This window comes from Spodoptera frugiperda, chromosome 23 (assembly GCF_023101765.2).
Source record: "Spodoptera frugiperda isolate SF20-4 chromosome 23, AGI-APGP_CSIRO_Sfru_2.0, whole genome shotgun sequence".
Classification (NCBI taxonomy): Eukaryota; Metazoa; Arthropoda; class Insecta; order Lepidoptera; family Noctuidae; genus Spodoptera; species Spodoptera frugiperda.
The window spans coordinates 13,099,445-13,126,236 of NC_064234.1; the positions used below are offsets into that span (position 1 = coordinate 13,099,445).

The 26,792-nt window shown below is 38.9% G+C and overlaps 1 protein-coding gene across 3 annotated transcripts; it reads left to right on the forward strand.

Annotated features, from left to right (window-relative positions):
* Nucleotides 1-1,569: 1,569 nt before the first annotated feature.
* Nucleotides 1,570-24,864, forward strand: LOC118266989 (uncharacterized). 3 transcript variants are annotated; one of them, XM_035580688.2, is made up of 5 exons: nt 1,570-1,717; nt 19,862-19,938; nt 20,215-20,415; nt 20,757-21,007; nt 24,381-24,864. In XM_035580688.2, the coding sequence occupies exons 2-5, from the start codon at nt 19,873-19,875 to the stop codon at nt 24,478-24,480; spliced, it is 618 nt and encodes a 205-aa protein (XP_035436581.2). In that variant the 5' UTR covers nt 1,570-1,717; nt 19,862-19,872; the 3' UTR covers nt 24,481-24,864. The 3 variants fall into 3 exon arrangements, with proteins under 3 accessions (XP_035436581.2, XP_035436579.2, XP_035436580.2); XM_035580686.2 differs by lacking the exon at nt 1,570-1,717 and adding an exon at nt 15,630-15,751; XM_035580687.2 differs by lacking the exon at nt 1,570-1,717 and adding an exon at nt 15,852-15,909.
* The last annotated feature ends 1,928 nt before the right edge of the window (nt 24,865-26,792 follow it).

A 26,792-nucleotide genomic window follows, 5' to 3' on the forward strand; every position in this document is an offset into this window, starting at 1 on the left:
AAAAAAAAAGTCATTTGGGAAATTCACCCATATGTCGTGAGGTTACTTGGACAGTAGCCCTTAGAATTAGGATTATTACAACGTATTGACCTTTCTGTCTTCTGAGTTTGTCTTTAATAGTCATTTAGGGCTCCAAATATGTGACTTTTCTCACGTATTCTGTTAGATACTGTTGATATTGTGTTGCAAACTTCATGTTTCAGATCATTGTATAGAAGTAGCATCCTCTATTCCTACCACATCTTAAAGTAAGCATCCACAGGCCCACATCGCACGCATCGTACGCATTCCGTATGACGTCATTAGTACGCATTGCATGTAGGCATTGTTGATGATGCGGTCCGTACGGTGCGGATCAGTGGACGCAGTTGTATGAGTTTCTATACAAGACAAACTAAAATCCGTTGCGTGTGGTGTGTGCGATGCGTACGATGCGGGCCTGTGGACGCGTACCTTTACACAGTTAATGTTATTTCCATAAGTTTATTGAGTTAGTTTGTAAATAAATGTTTTAAAAATGTAATGAGATCCACCATGAGGTGATATTTTAGTTGTTTCGAAAACGTCTGCGCGATTGAGTGTGGATTTCTTTGTTTATTTATTAACTAAGGATTCGTTTGATTTGTATGCTCTGCCTCGAAACGATATGGATAGCATACAATGTGTTATTTTCATACGTTAATCATTGTACAGTGTGTTTATATATTTTGTATTCTTCTACTTTGTTATAAATAAAGATAATTGTAAAGAAAAACTTTGTTTAACACCCCGAGAGTGTGCTATGAACTGACTGGGGTCTACATAGGCATGATACTGAACCACGAGCTCCCCTTTTTAAGTTCTACAACTACTACTGACATCTGTCTTTTGACTTAGTAAATACGTATGGTTTGCAGTCAAACATATACCAAGTGAATACATGAGTTATCGTCTGTGGACATAGCTTAAACACGCGCGTTATAGTTCCCCCCTATAACCATAGATGGCGGTAAATTATAATAGTTATAGTGTTTCTAAATTCATGCCTATGAAAGGGGTAAGTAGAGGTGTATTGAGTATTAAAAAGTTATAGGTATAATATTAGTTCCGTGTTCCACCTCCAAACATGTGTTGATAAAAGATATGATGTACTGTATAGTTATTATTTTATTGGTCTATCATTCCATGATAACTGATGATGATGATGATTTTTTTGCATATGTTTATGTTTACATGCAGTGAACGTTGTGTACATCTGTTATAGATATACATACAAGATCTGTCTCAGTCATAAAATAAAAAAAGTAATTGAAGCATATAGTTGATGTACCTTATTAAATAAATAGGCACTGAAAACCGACCAAAACCAAAAAAATAAGTACGAAATCTCACTCTGTAGGATCAAACTTCAGCATCCAAATCAACTAACGACTCAGTATTTCATATAAACAAAGTCCCTGATAAGATAATCATCACTTACATAACCTACCTCTTAGATTGACAACACCCAGTTTTTAAGAAGCCAGTATCATTACTGATGTAGGTCAGACGCAACAAGAAAGCATTAGCAATAAATCTTTATAAGCTGACATTGACAATCTCAGTACGTGGCTCCATGGCCAGTACTTGATAAAGGTCATTGCATCACGTCTAGGAATGTACCTCTAGCAGTTTGTGTAGTGCCTCAGTGAAGAACAGTTTATCAGTGCCTCTATTTTTAGTCTGTGGCGAAAAAAAGGTAAGGTGACAGTTTGATTTTTTTTGTTTTCTTTTTTTGTGCTGTAATGATTTATTTTGTCTAAAAGTTCTCATTATTTGTTCTACGATATACCTATTTATGAAACAGACTAGATTTTTAATTAAATGGCTTAATAAGCAAGTTGTCTAAGAAATAATATTTACAATGCGGCACTAAATAATAACTTCAATAAGGATAAACAATTCATAATCACTGTCCTTTGTGAGTTACTCACTTTTATCAGTTTTTATATCTATGACATTCAACAAGGATGGCAGTAAGAACTTCTGTATGTTTTATGTACTAATGGAATATAGGTACCTAAGTAAAACAACACAAAAAAGCATGAAAAGACTGATGTCTGTTGATGAACTGAAAGAGGTATGTAAGATTCGTGGCAATTGGCCTTTCATAGCCTCTGTCTACCACCATGGAAGACAGGCGAGAGGCTATGTTTGTATGTAAAAAAGGTGTCAAGCAAATTGAAACTCTCAGTCATTTAGCACAGAGTCTGAATTACAATGTTTAGTGTATTTATAAATATCCATACACTAACTACCTAGTTGGGTGTCCCTTCGGACGACAGGATAATTCACACAAGCAAAGACTTGGCTCAAACATATCGTAAGTGACCCGGTTGTGGCCACTTTAAGAATTTTATCGACTTTGAGGCTTTCTTAACTTATAGTTTTTGTTATCACGAACATATTTCTTGTAAAAAGTCATTTAACATGTATTAACCTAGCCTAAGAAAACCCTTTTTTTAAAGAACGTCCAATAGAAAAATAACTGTATAAAAAAGAAAAAAAAAGGGAGTTTGTGCCATTTTTGGCCAGATTCGTGCCATTTCTGGCCACGGTCGTGTGCCAGTTCTGGCCATCAAAATATACTATAAAAATAATTAAAATTTATTTATTAAATTGAACATTTTACAAACAATGATTTTTATTTAGTTTGGAAAATATGAAATATTATTACTTCACTTTAATTTGACTTACAAATAAAGAGATCAACATTTATATGACGTTGGTAAAAGCTGCAAAGTAATCTGACCTCCCCTTTGTGTGAAGGCAATTTATTGCATCTCTGAAAATGAAAAATATGTATTTGTTGATATGTAAAGCCAAGGAAAAAAAGCCACGATAAAATAAAGGGGAAGAAGTGGGGTGTCTATGTACACCAGTTTTGGCCAGCCATGTGGCCAAAGATGGAGTAATTCATAATTTTCGTCTCCATTAGTGGCCACCTTCTAATAACGCCACTTCTGAAACATATGGCGATAAAATAACTTTAGTTCCACTTAGACAATATATTCTTCATGTAGTATTAACATAAACATCCAAACAATAAGCAAAGATTTAAAAAATAAAAACCCAAATCCTCACCCGCTCGCCTTAGCCTTTTTGTTAAGATCTTAACAATTTCACCCTCAACTAAAAAGAATGACTTGTTGCATCGAAGTGAAGTTTGACACATCAAAGCTGCCAACGGTATCAGTGTCTCCAATATTCAATATTTTAAATACTGTACATCACAGAGTAATTTATTTGTCCATGCCTTAGTTATAAATATTTGAAGGCCCAAATGGCCACAAAGGGGTCGATGGCCACAACCGGGTCACTTGCCCTACTTCTCGTTTCTTGAAGTAATATTTACATGAACATGTAACGAATCCCCAATATGTCGTACACAGGTAATTGCTTTATTTATTACATGGTAACCTTTAGGTTTCCTGTCCTGTCTCATGTCGAATGAACAAATTTACCTTCGATACACAAATAGGCAGATCCGGAACGAATCTGTAGGCCATGCCATACTTGCTTGTTCCGGTAACCGAATCCCCGGTTCGTCGTGTAGTACATAATTATGTACATAAGAGGAGGATATGAATGTAGTTGTTTATTTATCAACCTGCAGTAGATTGTGGAGCAATCACGATTCATTCAGTTATTGCTACTCTTACATTTATAAATGTGGGGGAGCCGTGCTTTGGCTTTGGCACGAATGGAACACAGAAAACCGACGTGAAACAACGCTTGCGTTGTGTGAGTGAGGTTATCAGAGGCCTAACCTAACCTTTCCAATTTTCCCAATCCCTTATTCCGTAACAACCCTTAAATTCATATCCCCAAAAAGGCCGGCAACGCACTTGTAACGCTTCTGATGTTTCGCGTGTCCATAAGCTATAGCAATTGCTTACCATTAGGTGACCCGTAGGCCTATACCGGCTTATATAATAAAAAACAAGCAGACAAAAAAATATATATTTTGCTGTAACAGACACACCAATTTTATTTATTAGTGCAGATAGATAGGTTATTGGAACTAGCCAACAGTTGATCTCAAAAACTTCAGAATCTAACTACCCATTTAAGATGTGACCCTGTAGCAGCATCAAGTTGCTCTCTAGAAATTAATCTACATAGGAGTGTTGCGTTGTATTGCGCAAGTCTATTTGCCAGTATACTAGTTACTGGGTCAAGTTTGTCAACAAGTGAACTCGATAGATCTGTTTGTACATGAGAGGGCAATGTACGCCGCGGGCTGTATATGTCATACGTAGGTAATATGTTATGTATTAAATTCATTTCTAGGTATAACGCGTTTGTGGATCTTAGAATTGACAGTGACTAGCTAATTTTGCGCGGTTTCACTCATTGTTAAGCTCCTATTGATCCTCCTCCTGATAACTCCCATATAATAGGGGGTGAGCCTATTGCCATATACTGGGCACAATTCCAGACTCCGTAAAACTAATGAAAAAAATTGGAAATCCCGAAAAAGGCTCAGCAATACTTTATACTTTGCCCAACCCGGAGAATCGAACCCGAGACCCCTCGCCCGGCAGTCGTTGATAAATGATATTTATTTTGCAAATATGTTACAATGTAACTCTTTTACACGTCAATCTCTTAAATAACTAGATGAGGCTGGCGGAATTTCGATCATTCGACTTTTTAACTGCCGCAAAACAGATCTAAAGTTACAAGACATTGTGTCAAGGCCTTACGTCCCAATGAACCAGCTGGACTGGTGACAATGTCCTGGCGACCTTGGGGACGGGAGCAACGAGCTGATGGTAGCTATTTATAGCACGTGGGAGGACACTGGTCGCTGCCTGGTATTGGGGAGTTATATGGGGCATTCAATTCTCTAAATAAAGTTGAATTATGTGTCTTGTTACATTGTAATAAGGGTTTAATAAATGTGAGTTAGTTAGATTTTTACCTAAAAACCATGTGAGCGACGGTACCTTGGACCTTGGTAGGCTTTTAATTTCACTAGCCTCTCTCTAGTGTTGTGGGTGCCTATGGGCGGTGCCGATTGCTGACCATCAGGGGCCTTAGTCTGCTATTACAATTGTGTCAGAATGGTCGATCATTGAGCAGTGCAAGAGGGATGGAGCTATTCAACCTACATAGCTACGTCCCTCTTACACTGCTTAGCGATCGACCATTCTGACACAATTGTAATAGCAGATTAAGGCCCCAGGTGATCCGTCAGTGCGTGGGGTGAGCGTCAGTTAGTGGTCAAAGCCGACCAAATCCTCCGCCATTTTAAAAAAATACAAAAACGTATTGCTTATTGTTTGCCTGTTCTTACGGTTGCCATTAAATGATTTATATCTATTTTAATATGGCTTTAAAAAAGGCGGTTATATGTAGAAAACGAAATCTAAAATCTGAAAAACGCGATGAAATACATTATGATTATTAATTACTAGTTACTCCTGCGATTTCACCTGCTGCTCGACTGCTATTGATAGTAGGGTGAAACATCACGCTTTAGTTTATAACCTTCCTTGATAAATATGCAGTCTGATGAGTTATTTGGTATTCAGATACGATAAGAAGATTGATTCAGTGTTTGGACCGTATTTGATTACGGAATCGACCAATGGTTACAAAAGATGGGTCCATTAAAACCATAAATGAAGTGTAACTATAGCTACTGTTTCTGTACTGATTCAATCTTTATTTGCTTATATTTTTTCTTGAGGGCTGGAAAACCATTAAATGTTTTCTCCCACCTTGGCTGAGGCGAAAGAGAGAGTGACAGACTGTTATTAACTAAAACCCACCCCGTTTCTTCCTGTAATAGTTGTCCGCTCTCTAACTCTAAAGTCTGCGCAGTTATTTGGTGCATAATATGCGTAATATCTAACACAAACATTTTATCTTAATCGAACCAGCAGTTTCGGCGGTTAGCATTTAAGTCATTTAAGCAAACAAACAATTAAAATCAGCTTTATAACAATTACCTAATATTAAGTTTAGATTACATAAAACAATTATTTCCAATTCCTTTCTGGAAATCATTTCTTTTCTCACTCTAGAATAAGATAACTGATAATGCTTCGCGTCACTTGTTCAAAACACAACTGATACATAGTAAGAGTGACATTGATAACTTTGTTTACATTCGTGATAACAGATGAAAATCGAAGTCAAATGGTTACCATACGATATGAGAACACTTTATACAGTTACCTAAATAATTTGTTATTAAGTAGTAGTCAATTAGACTAATTTGGATTTATAATGGTGTAATATAGTTCAGTGATTGGTTGCTGACGCTGAAATAAGTGTTGAGATATAGATGTGAGATGTTTTAAGGTAAGTTCTATAAATAAATGGAGTGATTTATTAATTAACTAGCTACTTCCACGCGGTTTCACCCGCTCTGCTCGGTTCCTATTGCTCGTAGCGTGATGTTATATAGACTTTCTCGATAAATGCACTATGCAACACAAAAATAATATTCAAATCGGTACAGTGGTTTAGGCGTAAAGAAGAGACAGAGACGTGAGTTTCAAACGTATTTATACATATAATTTATCACCGACTGCTTGGCTCCTATTGGTCATAGTGTGATGTTTTGTTTGTATAGCTTTACTCGATAAATGCACTATCGAACACAAAAATTATTATTCAAATCGGACTAGTAGTTTAGCGAATTCAAACAAAACAAACAAACAAACTCTTTTCAACTTCATATATTAGTTTAGATTTAGATTGATGATATATTTATCATCAATCTAGCATTAATCAGTCTGATACTGAAACATCAAATCAGTTAAAATAATTTAACAATTCAGTCTTATATAATTATGTATATTCATGACATAGCATAGGTCTATGATACATTACACTCGCAGATTAACATACTATGACGCTAACTCCCGTATAGGAGGTTAGGTTAACAATGCAGGTACCTAGGTATACAACCACATAATTACCTAAGTATGCTGGTAGGTATTTGTGACCATCATATAGGATTCCCCGTCTCATTTCCTTTTAGATAAACTTGATTTGCACAGGTGTTAAACCCAAAGATAGTAATTACTTAATATATATGCATAGTTATATATACATACCTATACATGTATAGTTTTGTTTTAAGCAATTACTAGCAACATTAAATATGCAGATTTTTGTTTCTTATTCAGGTAATTGCACGGTTCTTGGAATCATTATTGTGTTCTGCTTTTCCACAAGAGATGTGCTATGCTACGTGTCACAGCTTCCGCCAATCATATTCATTGGTACACATAGCTTTGCACTGGTGATGAAAGATAAATACTCAGCTAAGCTATGTTTTTTATATGAAAAGATGTGTGCTATGGATGGCTTCCCTACTATCGCTACATCGCATACACATGAGCTGCGCATCTTCCTCGCACAGCTACTTTGAGGCGATACGTCTTCATAGCAGGTCTTACTTGCACAGCTACATAGCCTTAGTATCAGTGGAAACGGTTACGTAGTTTCACAGCTTAGCTATTATATCTTCGTAGCATAGCTGCATAGCACATCTCTGGTGGAAAAGCATCCTTTATAATTATAATGTGTATGTATTTTGTTTACGATTTTATATTTATTCGATATTACGGTAAACTTTTACCTCCCATAACATAACCCACTGCAGCTTAGCGCCTACTACGAAGTTTTCTGCACTACTAAAACGATGACTGGTAGAAAATGCTCTTAGTAATGAGTTCTCTATTCGCAATAGGGATGATGACGGCCGATCATTAAGCTGCAATTTATCCTACACGAGAAACTGTGTGTCACATCATATTCTTCTTCAGCTGCTGTCAATACTTTAAATTAAATAATGAGAATGACTGAAGGTATTTAAAATATCATAGACGTTTTTAGCACAAGCCTGCCTACCCTTTTGCTGGGTCATAACCGAGGTTTTGTGTCACAACTATGTATATTTGTATAATGAACATACATTTCTTTGTAGCTGTCACTGAAAAATCTGAAAATGCATACATCTGTTTGGATATTATTATCTCAGTAGAAATTGCATAACCGATAGGTATATGGGGGCCATTTTCCTAGTACATATATTAGTAAGTAAGTAGGTATTATAATATGTTGTTAAGGAAAACTATGAATCTATGTGTTACCTATCAGAGATACGGGGTTCCCTAGTGCTACGAAAAAGTATTCTAATTTTTTCGTACTATAAAAATAAGTAAAGAAGTTTCAACGATCTGTGGAATAACATTAGAACTTAAGACGGGATATTTATCATGTTTATTTATGTCTATGAGTTTCCAATATTTCGGCACTGTTGCAAGCGCCATGATCACGGATGAACTGGAGTATATGCGGGTGGATGTTTAAGAGCAGACAAATCGGTCAATCTGTGGAATAATGTACAAACCATTAATTTAATTATATCTCGTATAAAGATTTCTGACTCACCTTTGGTTTTCAAAATTATTAACTATATTGTATAAATTGTAGAAGTTTTTATAACTACGGGGAATAACAAACAAATTAAGCATGTAGCGAGAATATCATCCGTCGCGTCGTTTACGTGCTGTGTTATAACGAGAATATCATCCGACGCGTCGGTTATGCGCTTCGCGCGCTAACGCAAGCCGCGGCGTTCCCACCGCTCCTCACGTCGCCAGTCGGCCCTACACGCCCGTAGTGAAAGCACATGCGCGCGCGACTGCGTCGCGCGGCGCCCTACCTTGTACCTAGATTATTGTTTGAACTATATTACCGCTGTCTGTGTGTTACCTAATTGTGATTGTCACTAACTGTGTAATTATAATATAATAAACCTTTGTACATCCATTAAAAATTGCGCCCAACTCGTGGCTCGTGCTCGAAAGTACCTAAGCGAGTGCGAACGTATTCCACGCTCTGTTGAAGTCGGTTGTGTACCTACTGTACCGAGGCTGTAACCGTCGTGTCTCGAGAAGATGCCGAAAACACGCGGACAGACGGCTATCGAGAACCGCAGTAGTGATAGTGACGAAGAGTTCACGGATACGCGAGTGGCGGGAACCGCCGCGGACAACAACATGGCGGCGGCGTCACCTACCACAACGGACCGACGCGATACGAATACGATCACAATGACGGAAGACCAGCTATCTAGGATCCTGGCCAGCGTGATGAGGGGGTCGACTCAACCTCCTGCTACAGGAGTGCACGCGGTGCACACTGCGCAGAGCAATTTTACCCGGTGCACGGCTCGGTTCGATGGAGCCGCCTGCAACGCCGACGTCGTGGAAGCGTTCATCGAGAGCGTGCTCGTCTACAAGGAGTGCGCAGGCGTGTCAGACGACCACGCGTTACGAGGACTGCCGATGCTGCTGACCGGAGACGCCGCCGTGTGGTGGCGAGGAGTGCGACCTACGGTGGAGAGCTGGGACGACGCGTTACGCCGGCTGCGCTTCATGTACGGCGCGGCGCGCCCAGCCCACAGGGTCTTACGCGACATATTCGCGACAGAACAACAAAGTGAAAGTGCCGACGTATATATTTCGCGTGTGCGTGCTAACATTTCGCGGTTACCATATCCTTTACCAGAACAAATGCAACTCGATATAGTGTATGGCCTGTTACACCGTAGAATCCGCAAACGTGTTCCGCGTGATAGCGTAAGTAGTGTCGACTGTCTACTTGAGAGAGCTAGGTACGTAGAGGAGATGCTGGGCGAAGCGAACCAATCTAGTACATCGTCTCACAACAATAATACCGCGAACACGAATTTACGTGATAAAGATAACCCTTCAAATGCGACCGGTAAAAATATTAACCCGCAAACGGCTGCGGTGAAAAATGTTAACCCTCAAACGACTACGTCCGACTCTAGTTCGAACATTGATTGTAGTAGCGCGACTTCTAAACGTGTTAGACCACGCTGTGCACGCTGCAAACGTTTCGGACACACGATGGACGAGTGTAAGTCGAAAGGTAATGAGTTAGCTTGTTATGGTTGCGGTCGTGAAGGCGTTATTCGGTCGAAATGTCCCACTTGTAAAGGCAAGTGCAAGGAAGATGCACCAGCCGCGGCCGCCGACGGGAAGGTAAGTTTCCAAAGTGCTTATACACACGATTCCTCCACGTCGCAGCCGACGATAAATATTGAAGTGGCTTCGTTATTAGGTGTCGCTGTGCTTGATACCGGCGCTACCGAAAGCTTAGCTAGCCCCGGTTTGTATGCTATTTTGTTAAAGAACGGGACTAGTTTTACATCGACCCGCCGCACGATAGGGTTGGCCGACGGGACCCAACATACACGTGACGTGTTGTTGTGCGATACGAATGTTGTAGTACAGGGACGTATTGTACCTACAACATTTATTGTTATACCAGGGGCGGAGAATAGGACGCTTCTCGGACAAGATTTTATTACGAAATCTGGTATTTTGCTTGACCTTCAACGTGGTTGTTGGTATTTTTCAGATTCCACAAAGGTGAAGGTACCCTTTGTGCGCTCTTACAGTCTTATGTCCACCAGTGACGCAGAGCTGATGCAGGTTAACACCACCGGCCTGGCACTGAGAGAAAACGAGGGATCTAAGCTGTCACCTGCTCAGAGGACGCAGCTCAACCAGCTTATAATATCTAAGGCTGCGCGCTTCGCCACCGAGGGACCAGCTACATCTTACGCTACTCACCACATTCGAGTAGGCGAGAGGCAGGAGCCTACCGCCTCACCACCCTACCGGATGTCGGCAGGTAAGAAGCAGCTGCTGGACGGTGAGCTCGAGAAGCTGCTGCGAGCAGACGTTATAGAGGAGTGTGAGTCGCCGTGGGCCGCGAACGTAGTGTTGGTGAAGAAGAAAGACGGTGGAGTCCGGTTATGTGTGGATTACCGCAAGCTCAATGCTGTGACGGAGCCTGACCGGTACCCACTGCAGCGCATAGAAGACGTGCTTCATGCCGCGAAGACCACCGCCTACATGTCAACGCTCGACCTTCATTCTGGCTATTTCCAGGTAAGTGTCGCAGAAGAGGACCGCGACAAGACCGCGTTTGTTACGCCCTCTGGCACCTACAGGTTTAAGAGAATGCCCATGGGATTGCGCAACTCCGGTGCCACGTTCCAGAGACTGATCGACCGGTTCCGGTCGAACCTGGTTGTACCAGCGCGGACACTCGAGACCAGTGACGGCGCTGTGACGTCCTCAGACCCCCGAGGTGGTGGTAGATCGGTAAGTATCCTAGGCTACCTAGATGACCTGATTGTTCTGTCGCCCACATTTGAAGAACACCTCGAGGATCTGGAGGCAGTCTTCGATAGGCTGGATAAATTTAATCTGCGTGTTAACCGCAAGAAAAGTTGTTTTGCCTGTGATTCGGTGCGGTTCCTGGGGCACATTATTGTACCCGGTGGTTTGCAGGTAGACCCGGAGAAGACCTCAGCCATAGCTGACATGCCTGCCCCGAAGAACGAGAGGCAGCTTAAAGGTTTCTTAGCTACGTCAAGCTGGTTCCGGCGATTTGTGCCGAATTACGCCGCTGTCGCGAAGCCTTTAACTGACCTTCTCAAGAAGAATTGCTCGTGGAGGTGGCATGAGGAGCAGCAGGCTGCGTTCGAGCACATCAAGAGACTCCTGGTCACCGCTCCCATACTCCGTCAAGCCGACGAAAGTAAGCCCTTCTCACTTAATACCGACAGTAGTGGTTACTGTCTCGGAGCAGTTCTGATGCAGGGGGAGGGCCCTGACGAGAGGCCTGTGGAGTACGCCAGTCGGTTGCTGTTACCAGCTGAGCGCAACTATACCACCACGGAAAGGGAGGCGCTAGCTGTAGTCTGGGCGGTGACTAAATTCAAGGGCTACATCGAAGGATCAGAGGTCATCGTCAAGTCCGATCATCAACCCTTACGTTGGTTGATGAGTTTGAAGTCCCCCAGTGGCCGTTTGGCAAGGTGGGCATTGACCCTTCAGGCTTATAACTTACAGATCCAGTACACCCCCGGTAAAGTGAACGTGATTGCAGATACGCTAAGCCGCCCCGCCTGCTGTGAAAAGGACCCAGGTGGATGCGAGGTATGCTTAGTGACTGTAGATATACCACACAGGGCACCTGCCGACGTTCGTGATAACCAGCTCAAAGACCCCGAGCTGAAGACGATCGTAGAGGATCTGGAGGACTCCGATCCGTCTAGGGGGAGGGGCTGGTCAGAACGAGGTTATCTGATGTCTGATGGAGTGTTGTATCGGTGTGCACCCGAGGCTGACGACGCTGACTCCGCCTGTCTCGTGGTACCGAGTCATGAAAGAGAGGGCATCCTTGCTGACTTCCATGACGCTCCCACCGCAGGTCATTTCGGTGTTGAGAGGACCCTGCAGCGCATCAGAGCTCGCTACTTTTGGGTAGGTATGAGGACCTTCGTTGCTGACTATGTTAGACGTTGTGCTGCTTGTCAGCGTTATAAAGCAGACAACAAGAAACCTGCAGGACTACTGCAGACGCCTGCTGCGACTCGCCGGTTCGAGGTCGTTTCAGTGGATTTGTTTGGCCCTTTGCCGAAGACGGCTAAAGGTAACCGTTGGATTCTTATTATAGAGGACGTGTGTACTCACTGGGTTGAGTTGTTTGCGTTGGAGACCGCCACCAGCGTAGAGTGCGCTGAGATTTTAATCGGCGAAGTCTTCTTGAGGTTTGGAGTCCCGCGTAGGATGGTCAGCGACAACGGAGTTCAGTTCGTAGCTGAGGTGATGCAACAGGCATGTCACGTGATGGGTATCAAACAGTCTTTGACGCCGTTGTACCACCCGGAAAGCAACCCCGTTGAACGCAAGAACCGGGACCTCAAACCCCAGTTGGCAATTCTGGTGGGGAAGGACCACGCCTCTTGGGATCGCCATCTCGCAGCTATAAGGTTTGCGATGAATTCAGCCGTGACAGCGAGTACGGGGTTTTCACCGGCTTTTCTTACCTTCGGAAGGGAGCTGCGCGCACCATCTGACGTCGTGGCTGATATGAAAGCCATCGTGGATAACGATAATTTCGTACCGAATATTACGCCTTACCTTCGTAGGTTGTCGACAGCGCTTCTAGATGCCAGGGATGTCCATGAGCAGGCCCAGTCCATCAGGAAGAAGTATGCTGATGAAGGTAGACGTACGCCTCCGGATTATAAGGTAGGTGATCTTGTCCTCCTAAAGACGCAGAGTATGAACGACGCAGGCCGTGGACAAACCGCGAAGTTCATCCCTAGGAGAGACGGCCCGTATCGTATTCGGGAAGTGGTAAGTTCCACCACTTATGTTATCGAGGGACTTACGCGAGCTGAACACATTGGACGGTACCATGTGTCACACTTAACGCCATTCGTCGGCGACATCGTGTCTCCGGTTCGTGAGAAGCGCAAGCGTGGTCGACCCCGTAAATTCGATGCTAGTCCGAACGCGAGGGCGCTATGTCCGAACTAGAGGGGGAGTGTGTAGCGAGAATATCATCCGTCGCGTCGTTTACGTGCTGTGTTATAACGAGAATATCATCCGACGCGTCGGTTATGCGCTTCGCGCGCTAACGCAAGCCGCGGCGTTCCCACCGCTCCTCACGTCGCCAGTCGGCCCTACACGCCCGTAGTGAAAGCACATGCGCGCGCGACTGCGTCGCGCGGCGCCCTACCTTGTACCTAGATTATTGTTTGAACTATATTACCGCTGTCTGTGTGTTACCTAATTGTGATTGTCACTAACTGTGTAATTATAATATAATAAACCTTTGTACATCCATTACAAGCATCGTTTAAATATTATTGTTTAACTTTTTGTAGTTTCACATTTTTCCTGCCATTCTGTTTGGATTTGAATGCATGTGTGCAGTGCAACTTGGTGAAAAACTTGAATGAAAAAATCACAATATGCACATTGCACATGCACACGACACCCAGACCCGAAATAATTTGTGGATCGCGCTACACGTTGTCCGGTTTCCGCGCTGACATGTATTCAGTGAAAATGTGGAACGAGTATCTTAAGTTATCCACTGTCACCACCACAGATTGGGCCCAGTAGGGCTAATGCCTGATCCGGCGCTGCGGACTGCATAGTGGGTTTACCGGGGCTCTTAATGGTTTTAAGTCAGTAAGAGTGTAACACTCTCTCTCGCTGAGGCGAGTGTCATTGGAGTGTCAAGGCGGGAGAAGTCATTGGAGGATTTCCCTGCATCGAGAAAACAAAATATCCTCTATTAAAAAAACTGGTTATTAGAAAAATATTATTTCTATCAGTATGTTCGGAGATGAATAATAGAATAAAAGGCGTTTGTAAGAGTGAAAACGTTTGGTTTTTGGAGAATTGAATATAACATAAGTATTGTGCTGACTTTGCCACTCTGGAATTCTAGGCATTGTAACTTGGGATAATTTCTTACGTAGGCACTTATTACCATAATCATACCTCATATTAATAATACAACAATTTTATATGTCTGTCTGTCTATTTGTTACTCACTCACGTCAAAACTGCTAAAGCGATCAGGATGATACGAATATCATAATTAAGAATAACACATTAGGCTACTTTTTATCAGCAGCTGGTTCTATGATATAATATTGTGAAATACGTAACATATATATGTATAAGAAGATATGTCCAGTAAATACATCTCAGTATCGTTCACCTACATTCAAGATTAGATTAAACACGATCAGTTGATGACGTGCTCTCATCGAAAGAAATGATTTCGAGGTTAAGGTAAACAAAATGAGAACGGGTTCCATCTCAATTCAAAACTTCCACACATTTTCCTTGATTCCTGCTGTTAGTTATATTTATTGTAAAAGTAAATAGCAGAAGTCTATTTATCACCCACTAGCTAGCTACTTATCTGTGGAAAAATCCTATCACCCAAGTCAGCTGATACTCTGTCTATATACCAAATTTAATCAAAATCCGTTTAATAGTTTTAGCACGATTGACGGGTAAACATCCAAACAAACAAACTTTCACATTTATAATATTAGTGTGATATATTTATCTGGACTATAAGGGGAGAACTTTACTGTGCATGTAATATTAAAGACAAAAAATAATTTAACGTTGTGAAAAAGTGCTACCGTTTTTGTCTATATCCCTTTTTCTATCATTTATAATCTGTATCGAATACAGATTATAAATTACTTTACTGTTTACTTTAATGCAGTCAAGTCAGTCCCCTCTAAGCTACGTTTTACCAAAATCAATCGTGTCCCTTAAGAAATTAAGTACATTTTACAAAAGACAAATATATTAACTAAGTATGAACCAGAGTGCGTTTTATTCGTTAGGGTTTTCCCCGCTGAGGTCAGCAAAAAACAACTAAAGTTATTCAAAGTTATACGGTGCTAATATAACGTTTTATTGACCATTAATGCAAAAAATAAGTACCGAAACATCTTTTGTAGTAAGTCACAGTCTTTTTAAGTACATAACAAACGTGTATATTCTGTATATACATATTGTATGCCTATATAATTTAATAATTTAGTGATAAACTGAGCTTTATTAAATGTACTAAATTACTCGTCACAAATAATCACAAAATTCGCCACACAAAAGCGTTTCGAATCAATGATTAAAATTTCACAATAAAATTAAACCTTAAAATTTTATTATACATATTTTCAATACTATTATTCCGATAAAAGTGGCACTTCTGCACATTTCCCTGCCCTAGCGGTCACGCAAGTAGAGTATATATCGAGTATGGATGTGTCTCAACGCTATATTCTCTTGCAACAAGCAAGCCGGCCCATTCACCGGAGCTCTTTGCCCAGGTAAGTCGATAACTTGTTAAACACAGTGTTCATAAACAAAATAAACTTATACCAAGACATGATAATATAATTGTGTGTAATTATCTCCCATTATATTGGTTTAAAGTGTATGTTTATGTGTATATATGTGATTTTTCGATATCTCAAATTGGTTATAGGTAAATATTTAACGTAATTGACAGATTGTTCTAGAAGTAACATAGTTATTAATAACTTGATAAGTTAAATTGAATAGGTAAAACAACAAAGTTGTGATGTCAATTTGGGTGCGTATGTACTTAAATATGTGTTTATAAATAGAGTATGTATATGTTAATAGTGTAAAAAAGGAGGTTTTTTACATTAGTGTTTTGTTTTGATAGTAAATAAAGGTGTAAACCGGTCGGTGCGCAGGCGCGTATGTTTCGATCAAGGGCTCGCGTGGGGGGCACGGTTACCGGCGCTTGGGCAACGTTGTTGTACTCTTTCATTATGTATTTGTCGCTTGTGGTTATAATGTTTGTTGTTGTTTGTAAACAAAGCGTTTTGATTATTAACTCTTTGACTGCTGGTAGATAAGTTTTTAACGCAAATCTTCCGTTAACACTGCACATAGGCCGTTAATATGCGCTGTTAATGCTCATTTATTAGAAGGTAATATCGTAGTATGTACCTTGTTACGTATAAATTTAATTTAATTTAAGTTGTTGGTGTGGTTTTAACCTAATGGTTTACTAACCCTCTATTGGGACGCGATAGCTCTGGTTCTTTATTTAATTTGGATTTTGGTTTAATTTAGAAATAGTAAGAATATTCATAAAAACGTCGACAGTTGCTATATCTGCCTTTTTAACAAGAATCTTTAGGTATTTTTTATCTAATCGTATCTAGACATCACATCAAAGTATCTATAGAGAATTTGAGAGGTGATTGATAAACTACTAGTATCAAATTCTGGGTTTTTTTTTCATTTTTGAAAGATTGACGTTTCTTGATTTAAGACAAGTTATGTTAGTTTTTTTAGCGATTCATGTTTATCTTCAAGTGCCTAGATGAATATTTATTAGGTAGGTGTAATGGTCTTTTTCCATCATAAATACTTTTTCTTTTCTTTATTTCTTTCATCATTAGTTCGTATCCATCCACTTCTGATATAGGCATCTTCAATAGTACATTTCTTTTTTTGAAGACGGGTGGAAACCTTCAAAAGGCAAATGCCTTTTTGGAGATAAAAGACTAGGGAGTGTGGATTTTACCTTAATAAAACCACCCCGGGTGCCACCCTCAACACCTGTAAGGGGCACCGGGTCCTCTAATAGATCTGATAATAATAATTAATAATAACTCCTTCAATACTAGCTACATTCAGTACAATATCTTTCTTTAAACCCAATCAAAGCTACGTAACGAGTCAAAACAAATGAATGAGTTTACAAATTGTGTTACCTATGTTATGATACTTGAGGTTCCCATATTTCCTTGGCTTGTGGAACACAGTGGTTGTAACTGCCACTGCTAAGGTTTAAGTGTCCCGCTGCATACAAACGTTGGATGAAATATTTAGTAAACGTAATAATTGTCTGTGTTTCTTAAAGAGTACAATCTGGGTGTCTTCAAGACCCAAGTGAAGAGGTTGCTTATTGACAGACGTGTTCTATCGTAGGCGAGATAGTGGTCAAACGCCGACTAATATCCAATATATAAAAAAACTAGGTTCCACCATTTTTCTTACCTGTTTGGTCACGATTTCACGAACATGCAAGTATGTACACACTTAGTTAAACAATCCAGTGTAGACTGTTGAATTTGTGGAAAGACTATAGAAAGCGAAATCATGTTTAAATGGTTTTGTATAGCTTGTTGTGCTGCCGTGGTAAACAAACAATTGTTGAACACTACTGTGATTGCACAACAGAACTTCCGTTACATAACACAAAAACAAATTAAAAATATTTTTGTTGTTGTGTGTGTCATCAAGATTAAGTGTGTGTACCAAATATCAGATTGATCTGTCATCTGGAAGGGTGTAAAATTTCAATTAGGTTCTATTTTTTTATTTTCTAAACCGGCAAGCGAATTTTTGGATAACCTGATGGTAAGCAATCGCGGCCATGGACACCCTAAACATCAGAGGCGTTACAAGTGCGTTGCCAGCTTTTTAAAACAAACAAACGAGTCAAACCAAATGAAATCATTTAAAACAGTAGAACCTCATTGCTGATGCTTAGCGTGTCTCCTGCCTGCGTGTCGTGATTAATTTATTGTTTTTCTTTTATCTATTGTATCTTACTTAAGTATTTTTTATTGTCTTACGGAATTGCATAAACCTATGTCTTAGGGCTCATTCACACTCGGTCCATCAACGACGATGTTATGTCGGATGAACGTGTACATTGCAAATGGTGGTTTTTCACGATTAATCAAAATATCCCAATAGATATTCACACTGAATTCGTTGATTCAGACTTCAATCTTGGACGATGAAATATTCCCCCAGATAGGTGTCATAATTTTCGTGTGGTTATTGATATTACCTTCGATAAGACAAAAGAAACAGTAGAAGCAAGGAATAAAAGGAATTGAAGAAGGTTTTTGAAACAACAAACGACATTTAATACGTACCCGTCAATCTTCACGACTTCGTAATAGTATGAACAAGGGCAATTAAACTGTATAGCCTCCCAAACAAATCAAAATAACGATACGTGAAAAAAGAAGACTCATCAAAAAACAAGTCGTCGTTAATGGATTAGTGTGAATGAGCACTTACCTAGACGTTGATTACCAAGTACTTGTAAGTACCTATTAAGGTACGGTGCTTAGAAACAAAGTATGTAGGTATAATGAATGTGTTTTTCATTTCGAGTAGGTATATAGGTACCTATAAAACAGGTAATCGTCAATAACCAAAAGGTTATTCGCGTAAAAACGCGAAAAATTAACTTTAGAGATTTTATTGATTCGTTTTATTGACCAATCAAATGTTACATAATTCTTTGAAAATTGGCAAGAGTGAACGCTTATTAGCACTATTATATTGTTTATTTTAACCTACCTATATCTATTAGATTAAAAAAAATCGGGTTAGTTACGCTATTGATAGCTCAAGAAGGGTTAAATGGACTTGGATGAAAATTGGTGCTTTTTACCCAAACATTTTCGGAAAATCCAACGGGAACTGGAAAAATTAGCTAGTTAACAGTTAAAAAACCAAAATCAAGCTATGAATTATACTTAATGCCTTTAGTTATTATCAAGAGAAATTGACATAATTATGTAGCTAAAAAATATTGTAAAGTGGCGTTGATTTCATTCGTGAGATGTTTTTAAACTGTAGACAGTTGAAAAAATGACCTGTTTTTTTAAGTTGGTTAAAATTAAAATAGTTGATAGCTAACCGGTATTGAAGGAGATTTAAATATTGTTATGTTTGATCCATGCATGTTTTTACTTTGACTAAAAAACGAACGGGTTATCTCAGAACTCCGATCAACTAGTTCTTATTTTTTTGAGCGAATTCTCAGAAAATGAATCTAAACATAACACATTTATAATTTAGGCATTATAACCATTTAAAAAAGTAATAGCTTTGGATAGCCAAAATGACATGGGGTCATGAGAATAGATGTGGCCGAATATTATATTTTTATATTATTATTCCAAAAACAAAATAATAAATATTAACTGTGGATTCGGCTATCACTGTGCCGATAGTCGTATCGGCCAATGGGTTGATACCTAAAAGCATCAACATCCAACTGAGGAGGCTGGTGTTAGGCGGGTGGATCGAGGGCCTATTGCAAAACGCAATGCTTCTCGAAAAGGCACATATTGTGATCTCTGGAGTCCTAACCACGGTAGTGGGAGCATGGTACAAGCTCGACATCCAACTGAGGAGGCTGGTGTTAGGCGGGTGGATCAAGGGCCTGATGCAAAAGGTGATCTCGAAAGAGGTTTCTGTCTCTGGAGCATAAACCACCGGAGTTTGGACCATGCTCCCGCTACTGGTCGAGCTGCTATTTTTAAATTATTTGATGTTGTCTTTTATACAACTTACATAATATGATAAATATTAAAAACTATTTTTGAGGAATAAAGTTGGTTATAAATAGGCTGTTTGGTGTTTTCCAGATTACTTCAAGATGTTCAAGACTTTGATGTTCGTGGCTGCGGCCGTAGTGCTGGCATCGGCCCATGATGACGGAGCAGTAAGTGACCACTTTTATATTAAACGTGTTTTCATAAATAAAATACCCATACTTAGATTTAATTTGATTGTCATTATTGAATACATACAAGACTTACCATAAAAGACTTGAAATTTCTGTCTTTGTTCCATGGGGAAAGCAAAAACTACACAATACAATACATCTTTTCAAGCAGTTTAATAAAAATTTCGGGCCTTTAGAAACATTTTACTTAGTTTCCTTAATTAATATTTAAGCGTTTACCTATATTAAAGCTCCTCATTCTCAATTTTCCAGGAGATAAAGCAAGCTATCGTGAAGTTGGACGGCAGCGGTGTGTCTGGCCTGGTGAAATTCATCAAGCTGGATGACGGCAAGGTCCACGTGACCGGCAAGGTGACTGGTATGCCTGCAGGCCAGTACGGCTTCCACATCCACGAGACCGGAGACTTGTCCAACGGCTGCCTGTCCACTGGCGGACACTTCAACCCCAACGGCGTAAGTATCCTGTACTTTGTTTAATACATTCTTCAGTAAGTTTAGCGTTTTGTTTTCGTCAGTGATAGTCGTAGACGTTGCTGTTTGAATCACAAAACATCATTGTTGAACTAAAATAAGCTAGTGATTGGAATATCTTTTGATTTATTTCGTTGCGGGATCCAAAATATTCATGTCCCTGGGACGCGCCGGACTTCAATGTTCTGGTATTTTCATGATTGTATCTACTGTAGATCCTGGCTTACAGAGTTGTAGTGGTATGGGAGATAGTGGCGGGCTTGTCCCAAAAAAAAAAGAGTTGGAAATAATATGATCACTAACTTCAAATCTTCTCACTTCAGCACGACCACGGCCATCCTCATGATGAGATCCGTCACGTCGGAGACCTCGGAAACGTTGAGTTCGACAGCACCAAGACCGCCAACATCGACTTCATCGACCCTCAAATCAAGCTGAACGGTCGCCACAACATCATCGGCAGGGCCCTGGTCCTCCACGCCGGTACTGATGACTACGGCAGGACTGACCACCCTGACTCCAAGAAGACCGGCAACGCTGGTGGCCGTGTCGTCTGCGGAATTGTCGGAATTTTGTAGGAAACTATTTAAAGTTATTTGTCTGACGATGTTTCTTGGGAAATTGTGGCTGTTTCTGATCTGAACGCATTTAGATTTGCGACCGAAATTTGATTTTATTTTGACATTTGTATTAATTTACATTTTTAAATCAGTTTCGGTTGTTAAATCTGCTTTATTTTCAAACTGGACAACTTAAAATAAAACAGCATTAATTTTATGGCCTGTTATCATTTTGGACGCCATTTTTTCACTTCTGTCTTTTCTGCGAGCGACATCTGTTGGACTATTCCTGTTATGTGGACTAATTTTACCATTCCATGCTACTAATAGAGATTTGAGACTTCATTCAGCCTTAACGCTAGTACCATCCAGCTCTTTAACTAAACACTAACCCCCAAATTCATGTGTAACCTCTTTCTCCTATTTGTAGGCTAAAGAGATATGGATAAGACTTGAAAGTTCTAGTTAAGAATCTCAGTAGAAATTGTTATTATTTAGGATATAAGTACAATAATGAGAACATTATTTTTCGTTTCCTATTTTTTTTTTACTTTACTTCTTTTATATTTCTTGCAAGGTAATGTTTCTTTCTGTACAGCAGATTTGAATAAATTTTCTTTATAAAAGTTTGTTTTTATTTTTAGGGTTTTATTTGTGTATATTTTTAAGATGATACAAAAAAGGCACAATAAAATGTTGCTGATAAATTATGAACATGTAATTTACTGAGAACCAGTCCGAAAAGGGGCTTCCCATACATTCTAATTCTGTTGGTACCTGTAGTTATTTGTTTTGTGTCGTGACTAACAAAAACCGTAATTAATCAGCTTATGCATCGATCTTAAAAACATGAGTATTTTATATAGGACTGGTATTTGATATAAAGTACATAACAAAATGGCTGGATTTTTAAATTATTGGATACACATTCTGGATTTTAAAAAGTTACGAGTTACGAATGTCATAGAATACTAGAAAATAACCGATGGGTATTTTCACTCCTCCTTCCTCCCTTCTATTGTCAGTGTTGAGAAATTATTACACTAATTTAATCGAACAAAAAATTGGGTTAAAGAGGAAGATTTTTTAAAGAGTTCACATATGTAAATACTGATTGTAGTGTAGATATATTTCTAATAGTAGATATTTATCAAATCAGGGCGCTTACTCGTGAAACCAATCTCAATATCAATGCAATATCAATCCAATAAAATCTCAATAGTTATTTTATGTTAAAACTATACAACCATAATCTTAGCTGTTAAAATATTATTTAGAGCACGCTGAGTTTATTAAAAAGCCAAACTTAATACTATTTAGTTCATTCAATATCCACGTAATACGGATGCAATGGGCGCTAGTGTTGCAACTTAAGTGTGCGAAATTTCACAATACTTATCTAAGTCATTCGGAGTTGATAGTCAGATGATTTTGACTTTGTTTTAAAAATTAAAGCTATTCAGTCAGAATGCTCAATACAGACATTATTTATTATACTATACATAGAAAGAGACAGACTTGAATACAACTATATACATGATTGTGTCCAGCGCGGTCGTATGATTTAATTCACACAAGTCCCGGCTGATTGGATCATTGTACTCTTATTGCTGTTCAGGATGATGCAATTAAGGTACCACTTATTGCATCTGCGAATGTCTGCGATAAGACTGTGTTATGGTAGATACGTTTGACGTGCTAGATTATCGTGGATGATTTCCAAAAAGGTATAGGTTCAATTTGAAGTATCGATTAGAGGTTTATAATCGATTATTGATTCGAAAAAAAAATGTATTATACAAGATTCTGATAAATGGAAGGTTAAAAGCCAAAAGGTGTTTACTATTTTATTAAAACAAAATGGGATACCTACTGTTATTAATTACTCAATTAACCTATATCTATTACTGGTAAGGACTGTAAGGAAAAAAACGTCACGTTCAAGTCATCACGATCACGATACAAACGGAAGACTATATTATTTTCTATATAATGAAAAATTGTGGATAATTGGCTACGAGATATAACGAGACCATAGTTACAACGATAGATGCAAACATGTACTGGATTATGCAGATTTATTATCTTCATAATATTATTTACTTAAGGATACATTTTTAAGAAATCGAATTACTTATTTAGGACTTGCTTTTATCAACGGATTTGCCCGCATTCCCGTGGGATAAAAAGAATCTTATCATTCAAATTGGCTCATAATGTCTGTGTACCAAATTTTATCAAAATCTGTTCAATAGTTTCAGCGTAAACAAACATTTAAACAAACAAACTTTCACATTTTTAATATTATAGTGTGAGAGTGTGATTATCTTTTGCAAATAGTAAAATTAGTTAGGGAATATTATTATATTCTACTAATTGTTATTAATGTCATGCTTATTCTTTGGTGTTGGGGTTTCCCATTCATAAAATATTTAGATTAGGTACCTATCTATATTGCTCAATTAAATTTTTTTAATCATAATGTAAATTCCTTCCTCCGTACTACATATTTACAACGTCTAAGTTTCCTATCTTCACTTAAATAATGCTAACTATAAAATCTAAGTTGCACTATTATTAGAACTTGAGACGGGATATTTACCATGTTTATTTATGTCGATGAGTTTCCGATATTTCGGCACTGTTGCAAGCGCCATGATCAAATATCCCGTCTCAAGTTCTAATAATAGTGTTAGTGACCATGTCAGTTTAAAAACTTATGTAAGTTGCAGTTTACGAGAAGACACCATTATTCAGCGATGGGCTCTTATAGGCTGATGATGTTAATGAAGATGATGATGACCGCTGGCCATCAACGAGCCGTCAGCTTTATTACTGCTTTATAGTAGTACTAGCTACTTCCGCGCGGTTTCACCCGCTCTGCTTGGCTCCTATTGGTCATAGCGTGATGTTTTATAGCCTATAATCTTCCTCGATAAATGCACTACCTAACGCAAAAAGAATTATTCAAATCGGACCAGTAATTCCGGAGATTAGCAGCGTTCAAACAAACAAACAAACAAACTACACGAAGTTTCAGCTCAAAATACGTTTAATAAAAATAAATTGGTACCAAATACTTGGCGTTCTTGATTTTAAATCATACAAATATATCACAACACTACAGGGGTCACTCGCTAATATTACGAAACATTTATTCTGTCAATCTGATCGCCTAGTACCTGTCTACCTAATTTTGAATCACGCGGCGGCGCGATTTGAAAAATTCATAACTTGGTACCATTAATACATGAGTTTAAAAAACCCTTACCATATCGTTTGTTATGTTATCTAGAAGCCGTGTACTTGATATGTATACCCCCTTTTTGTTACACGTTGTATAATAAGTATGAATTTGTTTTTTAATTGTTCTTATATGCTTTCCAGGTCTGAGGAACCCCTGAAGGCTAATTCAGCTGCAGTTTCCACCAGCAGTTTATTGACAGCTATATCTGTTTATTCTCTGATTGCTATTGTATTACACTAAGTTTTAATTAAGGAAGATGGTGATAACGTTCTACTGTATTCATAGTCAATAGGAATTACCATGTGTGTATTGCAACTGCAGTGTACCTGTTTAGTGCTTTTTGTATACAATTTTTTTTTAAACTGACATGGTCACTATCACTAAAACTTTGCTCAGTATGCTGACTTTGATCTTAACTTAAGCTACCAGTATTTAAAACCAGTTGTGTTTTGTTTTTAATGAAGGAGGTACTTAATTTGTTGGTTATTTATTGAGATTTTGATTTTTAATTTTTTCAATTCAGTTATACAAAAATATGAAGATTACATATCTTATTACTTATTCAAAGTGATATTTACTTATTATTTTTAAGAATATTACAAATAAATAAAATTATTTACAGAATTGTTTTCTTTAATTGTTAATCCTAATTTGAAAGATATTGTCAAAATTACATAACTGTTTTAATATGTAACAGAATTTTAGCGTAAGGTTGAACGGATGCAAGTACAGCCGAACATGAGAACAAATATTTTTTCTGATCCGACTACTCTGAGAAAAACGCCGAAACAAACTCAAAGGCCTATTCTAAACTTCAGGTAAATAGTTATCTATGAGAACCGTGCAAGTTCATTCCATAGTTGGGTCAATTTCCAAAACGGTCCTATTCGGATGATCACTAAGGCGCTTTTCAGATATATCATAGATATTTAATGGTAATTATGTATTTTATTGAAAATAATGATATTCAAATAGTTTTTTTTTTTTTTTGTTATTTTCAACGCACCTAAAATGCATCTAAAAAGCACCAGAGTGATAACACGAATACGCCTGTTTTGGAAATTGTAGTTGCCTGATTTGCCCAGTTACCATTGCCCAGTTGTAATTTGAGGAAAGAACCATTCAATTGCGACAAAACAGATACGTTATATAAAACAAAGAAACAATGTCTTACAATACTTCACTGCGGCACTGGAGATCAATAAAAACCAGACGAAGGCAACGTAAGTGAAGTATTCATATTTCCCACACCCTATACTCCACAGCTGCATGTTCCCACACCCTGTATAGCAACACAATATGGCGGACTCATAATTTCGAAGATTAATGCAAAAAGGTTTTATTTTGTTCTTTTTTTACTTTTTTTTATTTTTGATTTGTGTGACATATTCGTTGTGTGAGTGAGGTTATCGGAAGCTTAATTATCCCCTCCCCCCTTTCTTAATCTTCCCATGCCCGATTCCCCAACAATCCTTAATTTCCTAACCCCCAAAAGGCCGGTAACGCACTTGTAATGTCATTGGTGTTTCAGGTGTCCCTGAACCGGTAAACGAGGAGACCTATCACCTGATGGTAAGCAATCGCCGCCGCCCATATGGACTCCCCAAACACCAGAGGCGTTACAAGTGCGTTGCTGGCCTTTTGGGGGTTAGGAATTTAAGGGTTGTTTGGAAATCAAGGATTAGGAATGGGGGTAATTGGGCCTCTGGTAACCTGACTCACTAAATGCAAGCGTTGTTTCACGTTAGTTTTCTGCGAGGCCGTCATATCACATAGGTCGATCCATCCCATTTGTACCGAAGCATGGTTCTCCTACACTAATTTTCTTCAATATTTCTGTGGCTTATACCTAGATATTACCTGTTTAGATACAAGCGTCCTAGTTCGCAAGTTGTGACAAAGGACTATCGACCGGCCGCAGTAATAATTGATGGAATATTGCATTAGGCCGAGGGTGGGCTACGTGCATCGTGGCTTGTACTGCTACTTCTAGTAGTTGTATATCTTTGTACATTATGAAGAAATATTATGGTCTTTCTTTGTTGTACCTATTTCAATTTGTTTGGTTTTTTTTTGCTAACCCTTATACTCATTGCTAACCCTTGACTATATATTTTTTTATGGGGGAATATCATCCAAGTCTTCTCCCCGACAGAGACGAGAGGGAGTATCAAACTCTTACTGACTAAAAACCACCCCGTTCTTACTCCTGTTTTTCGAGCCTGAGCCCCGGTAATCCTCTAGGCAGTTCGCAACTCCGGGGAATACCTAGATCTGGAGTGGTCGAACTCAAAAATTTCTTATATTGTTCCACAAACAACTACTTGTGTTGAATCTGAAAAATAGGATAGTCAGTCTATCAGTCAGTAAAGTCTTAGTAGCCAGGTACAAGACTGCTTCTTACTCGGTGCCTCGGTGTCGATTCCCAGAAACCCAATAGGGTATCTTCGATAATTCTCATGGCATAAATTGTGCCCGTTATTAATAACCCAGTCATAAGATTATTGCATCCAATACAATAATATGACATAAGTCGTTGCATAACACGACTA

Excerpts from the sequence above, each read along its gene's own strand:
- LOC118266989 (XM_035580686.2), top strand. The coding sequence starts at position 15,685 with ATGTGTCTCAACGCTATATTCTCTTGCAACAAGCAAGCCGGCCCATTC. Across the intron at positions 19,939-20,214 it reads CGGCCCATGATGACGGAGCA|GAGATAAAGCAAGCTATCGT; the intron begins GTAAGTGACCAC and ends TCAATTTTCCAG. Across the intron at positions 21,008-24,380 it reads TGCGGAATTGTCGGAATTTT|GTCTGAGGAACCCCTGAAGG; the intron begins GTAGGAAACTAT and ends TATGCTTTCCAG.